The 21,372-nt window shown below is 51.0% G+C and overlaps 1 protein-coding gene across 2 annotated transcripts in view; it reads left to right on the top strand.

The window, feature by feature from the left end:
- Positions 1-21,372, top strand: part of VPS13D (vacuolar protein sorting 13 homolog D) — a 2,979,414-nt gene that overhangs the window by 2,694,883 nt on the left and 263,159 nt on the right. For both annotated transcript variants that reach the window (XM_078642819.1, XM_078642818.1), the window contains one exon: positions 3,970-4,137. In XM_078642819.1, the coding sequence (XP_078498945.1) occupies positions 3,970-4,137 (168 nt within the window). The remainder of the gene's footprint in view (positions 1-3,969; positions 4,138-21,372) is intronic.

Genomic DNA, 21,372 nt, shown 5'->3' with positions numbered 1-21,372 from the left:
GATGCACTGGGCCAGGGACAGACTAATTTGCATACAGCCGGGTTCTGAAACTGGGATGGTGCAATGAGCTAAAAAACGGTGTTGGATCTAGCCCTGATCTCTTGACTGGGTGAGAGTACTCTGCTTAATTCAGAGACTCTGTCCATCACCACCCCTTGTTGTAAATAATTTTGTCCACCCTAAGCGTGGAAGGGTATACTCAGATGTGAGTCCCTTGCTCATTGCACCATCAGGATTCAAGCAAGCCGGGCCGAAGACGGCTGTAATGCCAGAAACCGGTCCCCGGAAGCTTGTTTCCTTCCCAGTGTAAGAATTGGCTTTTGTAGTCTGGTCTGCCCTGTTCCCATGATGCACTGGGCCAGGGACAGACTAATTTGCATACAGCCGGGTTCTGAAACTGGGATGGTGCAATGAGCTAAAAAACGGTGTTGGATCTAGCCCTGATCTCTTGACTGGGTGAGAGTACTCTGCTTAATTCAGAGACTCTGTCCATCACCACCCCTTGTTGTAAATAATTCCGTCTATGATGTGGACATAGGAGACCGCTTACCTGTGAAGCACAAGTCTTACAGGGTAACTGACAGGGTAAGAGCTTGCATTAAAGAGGAGGTCTCAAAGATGCTTGCACTTGGGGTGATTGAGTCAACTAGCAGTCCTTGGGCCAACCCAGTGGTCTTGGTCCCGAAAGCTGCAGCGCCGGGTGCCACACCCGAACTCCGGTTCTGTGTGGACTACAGAGGGCTCAATTCAGTCACGAAGACTGACGCGCACCCCATCCCCAGAGCTGATGAGCTCATTGATCAGCTAGGGGCTGCACGGTACCTCAGCACGTTTGATTTAACGTCTGGGTACTGGCAGATCGCCTTGACTGATGGGGCAAAGGAGAGGTCAGCATTTTCCACACCAGATGGGCATTTCCAGTTCCGTGTTATGCTTTTTGGGGTGAGGAATGACCCTGCCACCTTTCAGAGGTTGGTCAACCAGGTGTTGGTTGGACTGGATGAGTTCAGTGCCGCCTACCTGGATGACATCGCAGTGTTCAGTGTCACTTGGGAAGAACATCTGCACCACCTCTGGGAAGTGTTGCTGGCGCTGCGGAAAGCAGGCTTCACGATCAAGGTGAGTAAGTGCCAGATCGGGCAGGGTTCTGTGGTGTACTTGGGACACCAAGTTGGGAGCGGCCAGGTGGCGCCCCTACAACCCAAGTTTGAAACCATCCTGGCTTGGGAGCCACCCAAAACCCAGACAGAGGTGAGAGCCTTCTTAGGTCTCACAGGATATTACAGGAGGTTTAGCAAGGGGTATGGCAACATTGTTGCACCCTTGACAGAGCTGACTTCTAAGAAGCAGCCCAAGAAAGTCATTTGGACTAACACCTGTCAGAAAGCCTTTGAGGCCCTGAAAGCTGCGATGTGCATGGCGCCCGTGCTCCTGGCACCTAACTTCTCAAGAGAGTTCATTGTCCAGACAGACGCTTCAAGGAAAAGGTGTAGAGGCTGTTCTGTCACAGATGAATGAGGAGGGCCTAGATCAACCTGTAGCCTTTATCAGTAGGAGGTTACTTCCACAGGAACAGAGGTGGAGTGCTATTGAGATTGAGGCATTTGCTGTGGTCTGGGCACTGAAGAAGCTGAGACCATACCTGTTTGGGATTCACTTCCGGGTTCAGACAGACCACAGACCCCTCAGATGGTTGATGCAGATGAGGGGTGAGAATCCAAAGCTTTTGAGGTGGTCTATTTCCCTACAGGGTATGGACTTTACGGTGGAACACCGCCCTAGTACAGAACACGCCAACGTTCTGCCAGAAGAGTGAGTAAGCTCCAGACTCTTCCTTCTAAACCTTCTTTTCTCTCTGTCCATCTCGAAAAAGTTGTTCTACAGACTCGTCCATCTCTTCTGCCAAAGGTTGTCACTGCCTTTCACATCAGGCAGACCATCACTTTGCCCACCATTTTTCCACCTCCGCATCCCTCAAAAGAGGAAGAGAGGCTCCACCGTCTGGACCCAAAACGTGCGCTCTCATTCTACCTCAACCGCACACAACAGTTCCGGGTGGATGACCAGCTCTTTGTTGGCTACGTGGGCGCCAAGAAAGGTTGGGCCGTGCACAAGCGGACCATCTCTCGGTGGGTCGTTCTGTGCATTAAGGCTTGTTATTCCTTGGCTAAAAAGGAGCCTCCAGTGGGGCTACACGCCCATTCTACCAGGGCGACGGCAGCCACTACTGCTTCAGTGGTTGGAAAGTCGTGTACAGAACTGACGTCAGGATGCATGGGCGCGTCTAAGTAGCTCCAGCAACGTCATCTTGGCGACAACGATGCACGCGAAGCCGCACGACGACACCTACCAACGCGCAGCAGTACTGCTGACAAAAACTTGCCAGATCCAGTCTGATGCTTGGGGGTAATTCTACGGTAAGGAATCTATCAGTACTACTCGTTAACGAAGGTGAGTAACTTGTGCTTCACTACCATACAGCACCTTGGAGATGCACTTGGTCCTATAGATTTGCAAAAGCGCCCCAACTGGTGTGTTGCCTAATTTAGAGACATAATTGAAGATAGCTCAGTTTGCCCGTACAAGATAATCACCTTTCTTGCAAATGTTTAAAGTCCCCCAATTCATCTTGGCATCCATAGGACCCCCAGGTAAGAAAAATCACTGGTCTTGGGGACATATGTAGACCCGACCTTAAAAGTGTAGGACTTACTTGAGCGAGATCCCACTTGCAAGACATAGGATTTAGAGTTTTTGACCAAGTCCTGATCTTCCATAAACGGAACAAATGAGTTAAGCAGCATTTGCAGACCCCTCTTGGTTCGAGCCATCAGGACAGTGTTGTATGCGTACAAGAGAACAGGAAGGTCACGCTGTTCCACCTGAGTGTAATCCACCTTGCACTCCAGTAATACCATCTCTAAGTTGTTTATATATAAATTAAACACAAAAGGGCCAAAGTGCAACCCTGCTGGATCCCTCTTTGTATAGAGAACGGTTGAGTTACCATAAAATCTTTAGTATATGTGGCAGCCACCTTTGTGTCTTGATGGAGATCTTGTAGAAAAAGAACAATATCCCTGTTCACCCCGTTGATAGAATGCTCTGCCACAGCTTACACCTGCTAACACGGTCGAACATGGAGGACAGGTCCATAAAGGCAGGCAAATGGTACCGGGGAGTAATTCTCTATCAAGTTATGCTAACCCTTGGCTGAAAGCAACCCTCCTGAATGTATTCGAGCCTACTCCGCTAGGTCCATGGTGGCTTTTACTGCTTTCACAAGAGGCATTCCAGTAGCTTTCATCTCTTGGGTTGCCACTTGGTCATCTTTGCATACTTTTGCTTAGTACTACTGACGGTGCTCTGGTACACTGTGGGTAATTTTTCTAAGATGTGTTGCAGGATTTCCTTGGATAATCAGCACTACTCTATCTAGCTTCCCAGGCGGTATTGCTTTGGGACTCATTTATAAGGCGAGGAATCTGCAGGGAAGATGTATCCATTAGAAGAAAACATTGTGTATCTTCAGTAATGATTTTTCTGGTGGATACATAATCTTCCTCACCACTCTCCCTCTTCCTCTTTGACTCATATGCCAAGATATGCAAACCTCATGTACTGTATTAGTCGCTGTTGTCAATTCTCTCTTGGCTCCTCTCTGCACACTAATATAACAATATAGATTCCAGATCAGTCTGGCACCTGGAGAATATTCATAATTTGAGGACTCTCAAGGAAAATTATGTATACTCCTAAAATCGTTACTGAATGTAAATACCTTTTTCTTTCATGCAGTTACATATTTATGACTATAATCGCAGCACCTTTTAATTAATGTATACAGCTGTGCCATTTGAAATTACATCTTATGTGGCTCACCAGAGATGACATTGATAATAAAATTTGTGATTCCCTTGTGACACCACATTGTATTTGACAACATATGTTTTTCTTTTCGTTTTTAAGGAGCTTCTGAGCCAAGCAGCAAAGATACTGGGATCAGTGGATTTTCTTGGCAATCCAATGGGACTCTTGAATGATGTGTCGGAGGGTGTTTCTGGACTTATAAAATATGGAAATGTTGGGGGTCTTATCAGAAACGTAACTCATGGAGTGTCAAACTCTGCTGCAAAGGTAATTTTGTAACTGGTATTTTTGCATGTTAAAGTTTAGATCTTTGGCTGCAATCTTTTGGTGTTACTTAGCTGTTAAGCTGCAGTTGCAGTTCACTGACTATATGGTGGTATTTTAATAGTTTACCAAGAAATGTACAAACTTTTATATTATCTGCAATGGCAGAATTCCTCTTTGCTTAAGAAATTTAAGCCAGTGGCAAGTGACACTTGTTTGGCAAGTGGAGAGAGACACATTCACACATACGGCATGGAAATGATCTTTGATCCAGAGATATTGGATTTAACCCTTTGGAGAAATAGACTTGACTCTGGAGGTTAACCTGTCAGGCACTCATACTTTTGGGTAAATACCGAGAACAAACATTAAATAAATTGCAGAAACTATTTGTACATATAGGCCTCATTAATAAAGCTTGTTGTAAGTTCCTGAATTTCCCCTGAGGGTGAATCATGACATCTGAAATTGCTCAACTATATTAAAGGTGATTAAAGAGCTACCAGGGCTGGCCCAGGTGGAATCACCAGACATTTTTTCAATTAAATGACTCTCTCTGCGTGGCAATGAAGTTGTGGAGCCTACTCTAGTCACGTTTGACACTAGGGTGACCAACTGGCATTGGTGCAAATTCAGGACGGTGAGTGTAAAAATTCAGGACAAAGGGTCAAAATTCAGGACACAAATTCAGGACAGGAGGTCAAAATTCAGGACAAAACTTCAAGACAATAGGTACGTTTACAGACCCATCAGAGGTCGTGCAATAGTATATAGGTAAGCCCAGCCATTTCCAAACATATTCAACCATTTGCAAACCTATCCATCATGTATCCTTCCATCTATCATTTCACTCATCCATCCCTTCATCCATCCTTTCACTCATCCATCCATTATCCATCCATCCACCCTTTCACCCTATCCATCTGTACACTTATCCATCCACTCTTCATCCCATCCATCCATTCACTCATCCATCCAGCCATTTACCCTTTCACCAATCCAGCCATCCTTTCACTTACTAATCCTTCCACCCATCCACTCTTTTAGTCGTCCATCCATCCTCCCTTTCTCTCTCCATCGACCTATTCACTTAGTCAACCTTCCTTCCATCCATCCATCCACCCACCCACCCATCCATCTATCTACTCATCCACTCATGAATCCATCCATTGACCCTATCACTCATCCGTCTATCATTTCACTCCTTCACACATCTATTCATCCTTTTGTCCATCTACCCTCCCTTTCACTCACTCATACATCCTTACATCCACCCTTTCACTCATACGTCCATTCATTCACCCTTGCACTTATCAATCCATCCATCATTTCACTCATCCACCCACACACCCACCCATCATCCCCCCAACCATCCACCCACCCACCATCCACCCACCCTTCCACTCATCCATCCTTTCACCCACCATCCACCCACACATCCACTCATCCATCCATCCTTTCACCCACCCACTCCTCATCCATCCATCCTTTCACCCACCCACTCTCCGTCCATCCATCCTTTCACCCACCCACTCATCATCCATCCATCCCCTCATCATCCATCCTTCCCCTCATCATCCATCCTTCCCCTCATCATCCATCCATCCTTCCTTCCACCCACCCACTCATCATCCATCTATCCATCCATCCTTCCTTCCCCTCCATCCATCCATCCTTCCCCTCCATCCATCCCCTCATCCATCCATCCCCTCATCCATCCTTCCCCTCCATCCATCCATGCTTCCCCTCCATCCATGCCCTCATCCATCCTTCCCCTCCATCCACCCATCCTTCCCCTCATCATCCATCCATCCTTTCACCCACTCATCCATCCATCCATCCTTCCCCTCCATCCATCCCCTCATCCATCCATCATTCCCCTCATCCATCCATCCTTCCTTCCCCTCATCCATCCATCCTTCCCCTCATCCATCATCCATCCTTTCACCCACCCACTCTCCATCCATCCATCCTTTCACCCACCCACTCATCATCCACCCATCCCTCCCCTCATCATCCATCCATCCTTCCCCTCATCACTCATCATCCATCCATCCATCCTTCCTTCCTTCCCCTCATCCATCCATCCTTCCCCTCATCATCCATCCATCCATCCTTCCTTCCTTCCCCTCATCCATCCATCCTTCCCCTCATCCATCCTTCCCCTCATCCATCCTTCCTTTCATCCATCATCCATCTTTCCCCTCATCCATCCATTCTTCCCATCCATTTATCCTTCCCCTCATCCATCCATCCTTCCCCTCCATCCACCCATCCGTCCCCTCATCATCCATCCATCATTTCGCCCACTCATCCATCCATCCATCCTTCCCCTCCATCCATTCCCTCATCCATCCATCCTCTCATCCATCCATCCTTCCCCACATCCATCCATCCTTCCCCTCCATCCATCCTTCCCCTCATCCATCCAGCCTTCCCCTCCATCCATCCTTCCCCTCATCCATCTTTCCCCTCATCCATGATCCAGCTACCCTTCCACCTATACATCCAGCTATTTACATTTTCTCTCATTCATCCTTCCCCTCATTCATCAATCCATCCATCCTCTCTCATTATCCATTTATTCACTCTTTCAGTCATCCATTTACCCTTTCACTAATTCATCCAGCCATCCACCCATCCCTTCACTTACTTACTCGCCCACCTTTCCATATTAATTTTGAGCTGAGCCCTTTTGAGAAGAGGCCCATCAAGAACTTCACGACTGGGACAAAAGCCACCCAGGGCAGAGACATGATCCACCACAGGGGGGACAAGAGCCATCATAGGAGGGGGAACAGGATCCACCAGGGTGGGCACAGGGGTGGGCATGCAGTATTCTAGCTTCATCTTGGGCTCCTCGCCCCCTTCTGCACAAGAGGCTCTCTGTCCAAAATGCCATCCCCCACTGTGATGTACAGTACTTACAGGAGATACTCTAAAGAGAACTGATTGAACTGATTGTCCTCCATACTTTGTTAATCAGTGTAGGTGCGATTGTGCATTTTCTTTATTGTATTACATTTTAGACTGCATGTTCAAAGAACCGAGGTTTGCTTACAATTTAGTGACAGTAATTAAGCTCTGTGAAGAGAACCACGTGCTGCCTCGGTGTAATCTGGCTGAGCGGAGTCTAGGATGTTTGGGGCCCTGGGTAGAAATGGAATGTGTGAGGCCCCCCTCTAAATTGCAGAGACGTGACCATTCAGGCTGTTTGCATCTGAATAGATGTCGCTGCTCCTCAAGCTGCAGCCCCTCCTCTCAGTCACCTTCGAGCACTTCTTAACAGCTCATCAAGGGCTGGAGGTGTGAGGGTTGCCATCCCACTGTGCCTCTCCAATGCTGCTAGATATCTGCGCTTTGATACTGCATCGGAGTCAAGAAGGGAGGTGGGGGCAAGCTGTGCCGGCTTTAGGGTGGGGCGACCAGGGCCCGGCTAAAATGACGGACAAATCGCGTCCGTTAAAGAATCCTTCACGGACAACGGACAGACGGACAAAATTACGGACTGTCCGTGAAATTTACGGACGGTTGATCACCCTATTTGACACGCCAGGGTTACATATGGAAATACTAGCAAGAAAAGAGCAGTTAAGAACCTGGGGCATTAAAGTGTCACTATTTCACGAACAGTCCTATTATTCCATACTGATGGAGCAAGATCTGTTGCCAAATAAGAGGGGATCTGCCTCCTCAATACTCAAAGGTACTGTAGGAAAGCCCGCTCCCCCCCTAACTGTGTACAGGGTTAAGTGATGCTTTGTGGAGCCTGTAAATCCATTGATTGAGTGCAGCAAACTTGGATTATGCTTTTGGAATGTGGGGGGGAGGGTCTTGCAGGAAAGATAGAACAGGTCAAGCTGATAGAATATTGGAGGATCTTTAACATAATAGCCCAACAAGAGATATGGGCCTTGACGAGCATTCCGCTCAATGGGTTTATGGAATGTCAGATCCCTTCCCAAAAATAAAGTAAATATGAAAAGGCCAAGGGTGGTCTATCGGTCTACGTTAGTTCAGATACATTAGTAAATGTAAAAATCCTGGATACGTAAGAACCTTGGGTACTGCCACTATATCTGGAAGGTAGATCTTGTTACGTGCTGCTTCTCCTAACACTAATGGTTATCTATATTAACCCTAGAAGCAAGGAAGCTTTGGTGGAAAGGCTGTCAACTATCTAGCTGATTTGAAAAGTGCAACAGTGGCATTTAATATATTAATTAATGGAGACTTTAATCACAATCTTTTCCATCCATTAGACGCAGCCTTAGGTGACATGAGAATGCACCCCCCTACGATGCAAGACGGCAGCAAATCCACCCCATATAGGTGCAGCCAGAATAAATGGCCAGAGAATGCTAACATCCTATGAGCAGGCACGGCTGGTAATCCTGAATGGGAGATTTCAGGGTGATATCCTGCTGGCTTGGATGAGATCCATGTCTAATATGGTCTCATAAGACATTATACCATGGTGGGTTCCAGTATGTATAACACCATGGATTTCAGATTGACAACCGCACTATAAGCAACTATCAACCCCAAAATGTATGGATAAGGGCTGAGTTCAACAGACCAGTCCCAGCAAGAGAACTGCTTGAAGAAGCAAATACAGAAAACCTGAAGTGTTTAAGGTGGGAACCTGATAATGTCCAAGACATAGTTGACATGTCCCCAGAAATTCTGGATGTTGCCTTTAAAAACGAGCCAGACCCAGTAAAAGCCTGGGTATCCTTCAGTTATCAAATGTTGGCAATGTATCTGGCCTGACGTTCGCAGGAAAGTATGAATATTGATGGACACAGGAAGATCTTATTGCCCAAAAATATACTCCTTGTAAAATCTAGTGTAACAGAAGTTTATGAAAAATAAGGTAGCATCAACCATACCCCCTGTTAATCACAAAGCTAAGGAGGATCAACGCTGGCTTAAAAGAGAGTTATGATCATTAAACAAAAGCAGGAATGAGAGCTTTTGGGCAAATCTCCTATGTGCCTCTAAGAGCAGTGATCCAGAAAGGTTTTGGATTATCATCAGTGACCTAATAGAAGGCCTGCGGGCTGCTAACAGTGCCAACATTAGTAAGGCAGTTTGGGTGCATTATCTTAAAGTTTACTTTTCAGTATATCCAGGAAATGGGGCTTGCACCTCTCACGACAGATGTATTTTATTTATTCATTTATTTTAGGGTTTTATAGAGCGCGAACCAGATCTGTGAGGATATCAGAGCGCTTTACAGGAATGAAAGAAAGAAAACAAAGGCCTTTAGGAGGGGAGGATACAGTTGGGATAAAAAGGGAGATACAATGTACAAATAAGGAGGCAGTTTCGATCCCAGAGTACCTGTGGGGAAAAAAACAGGTGGAAACATTTAAGACAATCTCAGTGTGGGTAGGTATCTTCCAGGGAGACCTTGGATAAGGCCGAAATAGTGGTTGGAACAGGTTCATTGAGGTGCATGTAACGCCCACGTTAGGGGAGGAATTTACCCATAAGGAAAGTTTTGGCCTCTTTTTTGAAGCGAGCCAGAGAAGGAAGTCTTCTGAGGGCGGGCAGGACTGAGTTCTAAATTCTTGGAGCTGCCCCAGAAAAGGCCTGGTTGTATGTCTTTTTTTTCCGCAAGCGTGCCTGTTTGAGCAAAAGGTCTCTGGCAGATCGTGAATTTCGGGCTCCTCCGGATATCACGAGTTTCTGGGCCAGAAATGCTGGGCAATTGGATTAATGTGGGTGTGCGAGCCTGCTTAAGTTGGATCCTTGCCTCAAGGGGAAGCCATTTTAGAGCTTTCAAGTGGGCAGAGATGTGGTCGAATTTCTTTGAACCTATTAGGAGTTTGGTAGCGGCGTTGAGGCAGGCTTTCAGTGGGGTCAACGCACTCTTGGGTAAACCTGCGAGGGTGGAGCATCCATACTCTAGTCTGGAAATGACTAGCGCCTAGATAGCCATTTTTTGGTTGTGCGTGTTGAGGAAGGGTTTCATGTTTCTTAGGTAGCTCAGGTGAAATCTGGCGGATTTGGCCATTGAATTGATATGGCCACGCATATTTAAGCTTCCGTCAAGGGTTATTCCAGTGATTTGGCACAGTCAACAATGGTAGTTGGGCAGTTTAACGCTGTGATAGTCTTGATCCATTCTTGAATGTCTGGGTTGTATTTGTTTGAGGAGATGAGGAGAAATTCAGGATTTCTTTGCGTTAAGTTTGAGCTGGTTAGAAGTGAGCCAATGCACAGTCAGCTTCAAGGCCTCATTCATGGAGGAAATGTCCTCAGGAGACGAGATTTTAATGTAGATCTGTGTGTCGTCGGTATACATTGGCGGTACGAAGTACCTCTGTGAGCGGTTCAAGGTAAAGGTTGAAGAGGGTTGGGGACAGGGTTGATCCTTGGGGAATTCCAACCGTGATTACAGTGGGAGCGGCTAAGTTACCGTTGATTAGGATTCTCTGTGAGCGATTCTGGAGGAAGGATCTAAACCAATCCAGAACGGTGCCTTCCAATCCCATTCTTGAGTTTGAGGCGATCAAGGAGTGTTTCGTGTTTTACCATATTGAAAGCCGAGGATAGGTCAAGGAGGATTAGTAACATGTTTTGCCTTGGTCAAGGGCTTGTAAGGCATCATCCACAATGTGTAGGATGGTGGTTTCAGAGCTGTGACCAGGTCTGAAACCGGACTGGAAGTCATCGAGTAGGTGGAAGTTGCTGATATGAGGAAATATATGTGTTCGAGGCATATAAGCGGCAGATCACACACTGTGCATAGATCGCCATCTGGTGTTGGGCCCGGATGTTTGCACTTTGTTGTTGTCTTGGAAGAAGTCTTTGGAAGTCACGAGATAGGTGACTCCTCCTGTGGACAATAGTGCGCATGGGCATCAACTCAATCTTATCGGGCTCGGATGTGTTTGTTGCGCTACAGTTCGGTGTTGTTACCGATCTACCTTTCGACGCGCAATCCTTCACCCATTCTTCAGTATTATTTTCGATCGCATTTCCCATTTGAAGCGCATCTCTACAAACTTAAATTCTTCAATTCCGGTCGTCGACGTAGGCCTTCGGGTCTATCTGCGCCATCAGGCCTTTTGGCTCATGGAAAGGACTAATTTCAAAAAGTGTCCTCAATGTGGATCCAAGTTTCCACACGCTGATCTTCACGAGGTGTGTAAGCTCTGCCTTTGGCCTGAGCACGAGGCCAAAGACTGTCCAGCTTGTGCCTCATTCCGCTCCAAGTAAACAATACGATATCGTCGAGCTCGAAGAACTATGGCTTAATCATCGACATCGATACCAGACGATATCTTCCAGCAAGGCATCAATGTACCGGAGCAGGAGCAGATCGAAGAGGGCAACTTTAGCGCCTCCGGAGCCGACGACTCCGACGTCGAAGACATCACTCCAGGGCAGTGGCTCGTAAGTATTGACGTTGACCCCTCCCCTCCACCCATTCATAAAAAGGGTTCGGTAACAACTTCACCCTCGGGCCTAGGTGCATACCGGGACAAAACATCCCACTCCCCGCCTTCGGGCCCCGCAAAGAAGTCAACACATAAGCCTTCAGGCGACTGGGGATCGAGCCAACCTACAGTCGGTACCGAAACCCCATCCCCGGCACCGAAAACAAAAAAACAAACCCAAAGAGAAACCACTGTCTTCGTCCGCACCGAAGTCTGGTTCCAAATCGGCGCATTCAGCACCAAAATCCATCAGCACTGAACCTTCGGATCCGAAAAAATCATCGGAACCAAACAACAACCGGTTCCGAAGACCCCAACTAAACATTCGGAACCCAGGAAAACTCCTGATGTGAAACTTAAGGAGCATAAAACAACTCCAAAACATGAAAGTCCAATTGGTCGCACACTGCTTGTCCTATCAGCGTGTTGCCCCAAAGCATTGTGGTCCATGAAGTAAGCATCAGCGGGTGCGCCTCTGCCAGGGTCTTGAGCAAAAAATCACTGTCGCGTTGGCCATCCCTGGACACGTGTTTCGAGGTTGTTACCTCTCGTCAGCAGGAAATAGGCATATATGTAGGGGTGCTGCGTAGGCTGCCAAAAAATATCCTCAGGTGCGTAACCCGGGCTCGTCAGCCCCACCAGCTCAAGAGAGCTTGAATATAAAAGAAAGTCCAATTGGTCGCACACTGCTTGTCCTATCAGCGTGTTGCCCCAAAGCATTGTGGTCCATGAAGTAAGCATCAGCGGGTGCGCCTCTGCCAGGGTCTTGAGCAAAAAATCACTGTCACGCTGGCCATCCCTGGACACGTGTTTCGAGGTTGTTACCTCTCGTCAGCAGGGAATAGGCATATATGTAGGGGTACTGCGTAGGCTGCCAAAAAATATCCTCGGGTCCGGTACCACTCGTGGCACGCAGGTACGTAACCCGGGCTCGTCAGCCCCACCAGCTCAAGAGAGCTTGAATATAAAAGAAAGTCCAATTGGTCGCACACTGCTTGTCCTATCAGCGTGTTGCCCCAAAGCATTGTGGTCCATGAAGTAAGCATCAGCAGGTGCCAGTTAAGTCAGGCTGGGCAGATGAGCTGGGGGATGCCAGTGGTCTAGACACTTCGCCTGACACTGGTTTTCTCACTCCTCCCTCCGTGGCTACGAAGGAGGGGGCTACCTATGCTATTGTGTTGCGCAGAGCGGCCAAGGCCCTGGCCCTTGAGCTCCCTGCAGCGGCCGTGAGGACTAACCTCCTCACCGAGGTGCTTCAACCGCCAGTAAGCTCTTCGGGGCCTCTGCTGACGTTCTGATGGGCACTTGGTCCAAGCCCTCCACAGTTCTCCATGTGGATCAGAACGTGGCCCGACGCCACTGCCCGGCTCTGGGCGACCCCTGCTTTCTGTCCACCCACCCAACCCCGAGAGTCTGGTTATCCAGGCCTCCACGTCCCAGACCGCATTCCCGACTGCACCTCCGGATCGTGAATCCAAAAGGCTAGATTAGTTTGGCAAGAAACTGTTCTCCTCGGTCAGTCTAGGATTGCGGTCCATTAACACCGCATGCCTTTTGGGCAGTTACACCCACTCTCTGTGGGATACAGTGGCAGACGTGCTGACCCAGTGTCCGGAGGAGGCCCAGACACGGCTCGCCCAGTCTCTTGCTGAGGGGCGGGACGCAGCACGGTATTCTATCCGGTGTGGATTTGATACCACGGACTCGCTGAGCAGAGCGATTTCAACGACGGTGGTGATTCGTCGTCACGCCTGGCTGAGGTCCGCCAATTTTTCAGGGGATGTCCAGAACACACCTCATGGACATGCCCTTTGATGGCTGTCGCCTTTTTGGGGACAAAACAGATAGCGCGCTAGAGCGCTTTAAGGACTCCAGGGCTACGGCCAAGTCCTTGGGCCTGTCTGGCCAGTGCTAGCAAACTTCTGCTTTTCGTCCCTTTCGTGGCCACGGAAGGGGCGCCCCCACAGATTCGTTCAGCTACAGGCCGCAGAACCAACCTCAACACGGTAGCGGACGTGCTTCCCGCATTGGCAGAGCAGTGGGTCAGAGAGCCGGTCAGTTCACATTTGCTCCTGCAGCATCTGCCTCAAAGCCTTCCTAGTCCGAGCTTTCAGCCCATTCCACGCCAGTAGGAGGCAGGGTTCGCCATCACCTACTCCACTGGCGGTCCATCACTTCGGACAGGTGGGTCCTGCAAATGGTCCGAAGGGGCTACTCCCTCCCCTTCGAGGCGACCCCTCCAGCCATGCCACCGCTTGTCGGGGGATCACTTGCAACTTCTGCATGAGGAGGTTACTGCCCTCTTGGCCAAGGGGGCCATCGAGCGCGTTCCTAGGCCAGAAGTAGGACGTGGTTGTTATTCCCACTACTTTCTGGTTCCCAAGAAGGGCAAAGTGGGCCTGCGCCATATCTTGGACCTCAGGAGGGTCAACGGCTTCCTCCGGAAGGAGAAGTTCAAGATGCTGACTTTAGCTCAGGTCCTGGCTACCCTGGAGACTGGATGGTAGCGTTGGACTTGCAGGACGCATATTTCACATCCCCGTCCTGCCGGCCCACCAGCGCTACCTGCGGTTCACGGTAGGCCACGAGCACTTCCAGTTTACCGTGCTCCCCTTCGGCCTCACCAGTGCCCCTCAGATGATGGCGGTGGTTGCAGCTCATCTGCACAGATAAGGGTTCCAGTCTTCCCCTATCTCGACGACTGGTTGTTGAAGGCGGGCTCGCCCTAGACAGTCGTCTCCCACCTTCAGACTATGGCCGACCTCCTGCACTCGCTGGGGTTCTCCATCAACGTGCCGATGTCACACCTGAGTCCCTCTCAGAAGCTCCTCTTCATCGGAGTGGTTCTGGGCTCGGCGCGGTTTCAGGTGTATCCTCCCGAACAGCGGGTCCGGGATATTCAGGCTCTGATTCCCATCTTTCAGCCGTTATCCCGGGTTTCGGTCAGGTTGACGCTGCGGCTTCTGGGGCTGATGGACTCCTGCATCCTACTGGTGCATCACGCCAGGTGGCGGATGCGGGCTCTGCAGTGGGACCTGAAGTTTCAGTGGGCCCAGCATCAGGGCAACCTATCCGACCACGTCCTGATCTCGGAGGGCACTGCGAGACAGCTTCAGTGGTGGCTTACGGACCGCGATTGGGTCAGCGGCAGATCCCTCTCCCTTCCCCAACCGGAGCACGTAGTTGTGACAGACGCGTCCCTCCAGGGCTGGGGAGGCCACTTGGGAGAGGCAGAGATCAGAGGCCTCTGGTCTCCGGCGGAGACCCGGCTCCACATCAACCTGTTGGAGCTCCGGGCGGGGTGGGGTCGTGGATCCTTTGTCAAGAGGCTCTTCGCCTTTGGCAATGGCTGGAACGCCAGGGCGTGACCCTGGTGGCTCAACACCTGGCAGGTTCTCTGAACGCCAGGGCGGACGAGCTCAGTCGTCGGTGCATGATGGATCACGAATGGCCTCTTTCAGCGATGGGGAGAGCTAGAACGCGCAATGTCATCAGTTCTGCGCGTTGGAATTTCCAAGGCGGCACTCGCTCGGAGACGCTTTTCGTCGCGAGTGGAGTTGCGGTCTGTTGTACGCCTTTCCGCCTATACCACTTCTGCCCAGAGTGCTGAAGAAGATCAAGCGCGACCGGGCCCAAGTCATCCTTGTGGCTCCGGACTGGGCGAGAAGGTACTGGTATCCAGAGCTACTCAGTCTGTCAGTCGATCCCCCGGTTCGTCTGCCTCTTCAGGAGGACCTTCTGTCGCAGCAGCAGGGGACGGTCCTCCACCCGAACCTGTCCAGTCTCCACCTCCATGCTTGGAGATTGAGCGGCGACAGTTGAGGCCATTTGACTTGCCTCCTGAAGTTTGTAACATCATTCTGGCAGCCAGGTGTCCCTCCACAAAGTCGGTATACGCCTGCAGGTGGAACAGATTTGTGGCATGGTGCACAGCAAAGGCTGTGGATCCTCTTGCTGCCCCTCTTTCTGAGGTTCTTCTCTTCCTTCTTTCTCTTGCCCAGCAGGGCTCTGCTCTGGGCACTATCAAGGGCTACCTTTCTGCCCTTTCAGCCTTTCTCAGGCTGCCTGATCAACCTTCTTTGTTCAAGTCCCCTATTGTTAATAGATTTCTTAAGGGCCTCACACACACGTTTCCTCCTGTTCGTTTGTGATGCCTCAGTGGGACTTGAACCTGGTTCTTACATTTCTGATGTGCGCTCCCTTTGAGCCACTTCACAACTGTCCTCTCCGCCTTCTGACTCTGAAGACTGCTTTCCTGGTTGCCATCACCTCTGCCAGGAGAGTGAGTGAGCTCCAGGCCCTTTCTTGTACTCCACCTTTCCTTTCTGTCCATCCGGACAAAGTGGTGCTGCGTACCAAACATTCTTTCCTGCCCAAGGTTGTCACGGCCTTCCACATCGGGCAGTCTATCACCTTGCCAACCTTCTTCCCGCCACCGCATCCCTCTAAAGAGGAAGAGCGGCTCCACCGTCTGGATCCAAAACTTGCGCTCTCATTCTACTTGGATCGCACACGCCAGTTCCGGGTGGATGACCAACTCTTTGTTGGTTACGTGGGCGTGAAGAAGGGGAAAGCGGTGCACAAAAGGACCATCTCCCGGTGGATCATCCTGTGTATCCAGGCATGCTACTCCTTGGCTAGGAAGGAGCCTCCTGCTGAATTGCGGGCTCATTCTACCCGAGCCACGGCGACTACCACTGCCCTGGGCAGGGGAGTGCCCTTACAAGACATCTGTCAGGCAGCTACGTGGGCATCGCTGCACACGTTTGCAAGACACTACTGCCTGGAGAGTCAAGTCCGGAGGGATGGCTTCTTTGGCCGTTCCGTCCTCCGGGACTTTCTGGTGTGATTTTGGTTTGCAGACCCACCACCGGGGTTGGTATTGCTGGGGTATCTATTCTAAGGTAAGGAATCTAATACTAACGTGTCTCTTTCGGATGCACAAGTTACTACTTGTGTAACGATATAGCTGTAAGAGACATTAGTTAGTATTAGATTCCTTACCGACCCACCCATCCTCCCCGTTCTGCGAACCAATCTCTAGGGTTAGGGTTGTCCCCTTTCAGGGCCCTAGTTTCAATGGCACCAGTGTTGGTTTTTAACATGGCTCTGCGTTTCTGGTGCGGAAAAGCTGTGTCTTAGAACTGACATCAGCACGCGGAGGCGGCGTCTAAGTACTCCGACGACGTCATCACGGCGCCCACGACGCCGACGACGGACGCGGAGCCGCAGACGACGCCTACCGACGCGCAGGGGTACTGCTACGCAAAAATTTCCGGATCCAGTCTGACGCCTGGGGATATTCTAAGGTAAGGAATCTAATACTAACTAATGTCTCTTACAGATATATCGTTACACAAGTAGTAACTTGTGCATTGCTAAGGCGCTCTTCTGTCTTGACTTCGAGCAGTGAGGGGCTCGGCTGCCCTCATCACTGGGTTGTTGCCCCGTGGAGGGCTTTGCTGTACTTCTACCCCTTCTCCTTGGAGCCTGTAGGTGTCCCTTCTTCATTGGAGTTGTCTGTACCTTCGGGCTTCCGGTGGAGGTCCCTGGTACGTTGCCTGGGCTTGAGGTGGTCCGGCCTCCTGCGTTTACTCTTGCTTCCCCTGTTGGTGGAGGCTGGGTTGCCTCTTTGTCGTTAGGACACATCCCCTGTGGGGCTGGTGTTTCTCCACAATGCGGAGGTTCTCTTTAGCTCAGGGCCTATGACTCATCCCCTGTTTCGGTGGACGGGGCTATTTTTCCCTGTCCCCGTGACTGGTCCCCTGTTGGGGGTCTTGTGCTTATCTGAAGCTGGACAGGTCCTCTTGCAGACCCTCCTCCCCTTTGTGTATGGCTAGGGTATCTATTCTACGTTAAGGAATCTGCGGCTTGTAGTCTCTATCAGCTGTACGAGGTACTTACCTTCGGTAACGGTGTATCTGGTAGAGTCAATTCTAGCAGCAGATTCCGTCACGACCCACCCTTCCTCCCCGTTCTGCGGGGACCCTCTGCTTGGGTTTTCTTCAATCATCTCCCTTTGGGTGTGTTGTCTTGTATGGGTGTCCCCTTCCTTTCTTCCGGTCAGGCATCCCTCTGGCTGGTTCCTCCAGCGTGAGGGCCTACTTTGGCTCTTTCTCTCTGTTGTTAGAGTTATGATCCTCTCCTGATTTTCTTCATTGGGGCTCTTTTACCTGTCCTTGATCTCCTCCTTTCAGAGGTGTGGTCATCCTTGGCAGTGTAGGCTTGAGATGGATTACTGTTGCTCCTCTGTTCCGGACTTGTGGCCCTTCCCCTTGTAGTCAGTCTCTCTCTCTCTCTTTCTCTCCTGCTCCTCCTCCTCCTTCCTCTCCTCCTCCCCCTCCTCCTCCTCCTCCTCCTCCCTTATGCTTGTGCCTCCAGGATGGCTCTTGCCTTGGATTGCAAGGTGGGTCCACAGAGTGGTGTTATATGCTTTTCTTGCTATGGCTTCACTGTTCGGGCATGCTAGTGCTTTGCTGCCTCTTGGTGTTTTTGCCTTGGGTTGCACCAGTTGTTCCTCAGTATGGTGCTCTGCTCTGGAGAGAGGAACTGGAGGATGCCAGTGGTCTTGACACTTCTCCTGACCTTGGCATGTTGTCCCCTCCTGCCGTGTCTACGGAGGAGGGAGCGTCATACGCAGTGGTGTTGCTTAGGGCAGCCAATCCTTTCAACCTCGAGCTTCCTATGGTGGCGGTCAGGACTAACCTCCTGACAGAGGTTCATCAGCCGGCTGCGAGCTCTTCGGAGCCTCTACTGCCGTTCAATGAGGCCCTCACCAACGTCCTTTTGGGCACGTGGTCCAGGCCCAACACGGGGGCTCCCATGGACAGGATGATCGCCCCATGCCACCGCCCGGCCCCGGACGACTCCACTTTCCTCTCCCAACACCCCACCCCAGAGAGCTTGGTGGTCCAAGCCTCCACTTCCAAGAGCGCTTTCCCTACCGCCCCACCGGCAAGGGAATCCAAGAAGCTGGACCACCTTGGGAAGAAAATGTTCTCTTCCCCTAGCTTAGGACTGCGGTCGGTAAACACTGCATGTCTCTTGGGCCATTATTCCCACTATGTGGGGGATACGGTTGCGCAGGTGCTGCCTCAGTGCCCGGAGGAGGCCCGGGCCGTGCTCTCCCAAGCTGTTGCCACCGGGAGAGATACAGCAAAGTTTGCCATACGTTGTGGGCTGGACACCCCCAACTCTCTAGGCAGGACCATTTCAACGTCAGTATCGCTGGGTTGCTACGCCTGGATGAGATCGACTGGCTTTTTGGGGGATGTCCAGAACACCTTGATGGACATGCCCTTTAATTACCGTCGCTTTTTTGGTGACAAAGCAGAGAACGCTCTAGAGCCTTTCAAGGACTCACGGGCTATGTCCAAGTCCTTGGGCCTCTCCACCTGCCCTGCGCAGTCTGCTTTTCGCCCCTTTCGTGGTTACGGAAGGGGTGCCCCGCTTATGTCCCGCCCAGAGCCACTGGCCACAGCAAGTTAACCAACCTTGGCGCTGTCGGGGACATGGAAACAACCGTCCTGGTGCCGGGGGCCAGCGTGCGGCCCAGTCCACCAACCCCCACTCTGCAGCAGCCTCCAAACCGTCGTAGTCCGACATGTCAGGCCCATCACATGCCAGTGGGCGGCAGGATTCGCCATCACCTCCCCCACTGGCGCACCATCACGTAGGACAGGTGGGTTTTGCAAATAGTCCGAAGGGTCCACTCCCTCCCTTTCGACGCTGTGCTTTCACCCATCCCACCGCAATACCACTGCATATCTGAGGATCACCTGGCACTTCTCCAACAGGAAGTTGTGCCGCTCTTGGACAAGGGAGCCATTGAGAGCGTTCCTGCCCCAGAAGTAGGTTGTGGTTGTTACTCCCACTACTTTCTGGTGCCCAAGAAGAACATGGGCCTGCGTCCTATCTTGGATCTCAGGAACGTCACCTGTTTCCTCCGGTGTTGATGCTTGCTCAGGTCCTGTCTGCCCTCGACCCGGAAGACTGGACGGTAGCGTTGGACTTGCAGGATGCCTATTTTCACATCCCCATCCTGCCAGCCCACCGGCGTTACCTGAGGTTCATGGAAGGCCACACGCATTTTCAGTTCACCGTGCTCCCCTTTGGCCTTACCAGTGCCCCTCAGGTGTTCACGAAAGTGATGGCGGTGGTCACAGCTCATCTGCGCAGATCAGGGGTTTCAGTCTTCCCCTATCTCGACGACTGGCTGTTGACAGCGTGCTCTCCTCAGTCAGTTATCTCCCACCTCCAGACTACGGTCGACCTCCTGCATTTGCTGGGGTTCTCCATCAATGTGCCGAAGTCACATCTGATTCCCTCTCAGAAGCTCCTCTTCATCGGAGCGGTTCTGGATACAATGCAGTTTCGGGTCTATTCTCCCGAACAGCGAGTCTGGGACATTCGGGGTCTGATTCCAATCTTTCAGTCTCGGGTTTCGGTCAAAATGACCCTGAGGCTGCTGGGCCTCATGGCTTCCTCCTTCCTGCTGGTCGATCATGCCAGGTGGCATATGCGGGCTCTGCAGTGGGACCTGAAGTTCTAGTGGGCGCAGTATCAGGGGAATCTGTCTGGTTGTGTTCAGATCTCGGAGGGCACTGCACGACAATTGCAGTGGTGGCTCACGAACCAGGATTGGGTCAACTGTAGATCCCTCTCCCTTCCCCAACCAGATTACAAAGTGGTGACGGACGCATCCCTTCTGAGATGGGGCGGCCACATGGGAGAGGCGGAGATCAGAGGCTTCTGGTCTCCAGCGCGGTCATCCTTCTGGAGCTCAGGGCGATTCGTCTTGCACGCAAGGCATTCCTTCCCTCTGTCCAGCGAAGAGTAGTGCAGTTGTTCACGGACAACACCACCGCCATGTAGTACTTACACAAACAGGGCGGGTAGGGTCGTGGACCCTATGTCAAGAGGGCCCTCCGCCTCTGGACATAGCTGGAACATCTGGGCATATCCCTGGTGTTTCAACACCTTGCGGGTTCACTGAACACCAGGGCGGACAAACTAAGCCGCAGGTGCCTAATGGATTACGAATGGCGTCTTCACTTTGAGGTGGTGCAAGGTCTCTTTCTACAATGGGGAGAGCCTTGGTTAGATCTATTCGCCACCGAAGAGTATGGCCAATGTCAGCAATTCTGCACATTAGAACTTCCAAGACGGCACTCGCTCGGCGGCGCTTTTCGTCGCGAGTGGAGTTGCGGTCTGTTTTACGCCTTTCTGCCTATACCACTTCTGCCCAGAGTGCTAAAGAAGATCAGGCGCCACCAGGCCCAAGTCATTCTTGTGGCTCCGGATTGGGCACGAAGAGTTTGGTATCCCGAGCTGCTCAACATGGCCATCGATCCTCCGACTCGTCTGCCCCTTCGAGAAGATCCTTCTGTCGCAGCAGCAGGGGACGGTCCTACACACAAACCTGTCCAGTCTCCATCTCCTAGCGTGGAGATTGAGCAGCGGCAGTTGATGTCTTTCGACCTGCCTCCCGAAGTTTGTGATATTATCTTTGCAGTCAGGCGTCCCTCCACTAAGACGGTATACGCCTGCCGGTGGAACAAATTTGTGGCATGGTGCACAGCAGAGGCTGTGGATCCCAGTTCTGCCCCTCTTTCTGAGGCTCTTTTGTTCCTCCTTTCTTTGGCCCAGCAAGGCTCCGGTCTGGGCACTATCAAGAGCTATCTCTCGGCCATCTCTGCCTTCCTTCGGCTTCCAGATCACCCCTCTCTTTTCAAGTCCCCAATTGTAAGTAGATTTCTGAAGGGCATAAATCACCCCTTTCCTCCTA

Source organism: Lissotriton helveticus, chromosome 5_1 (genome assembly GCF_964261635.1).
Source record: "Lissotriton helveticus chromosome 5_1, aLisHel1.1, whole genome shotgun sequence".
NCBI classification, from domain to species: Eukaryota; Metazoa; Chordata; class Amphibia; order Caudata; family Salamandridae; genus Lissotriton; species Lissotriton helveticus.
This window is presented reverse-complemented; position numbering and strand designations above follow the sequence as displayed.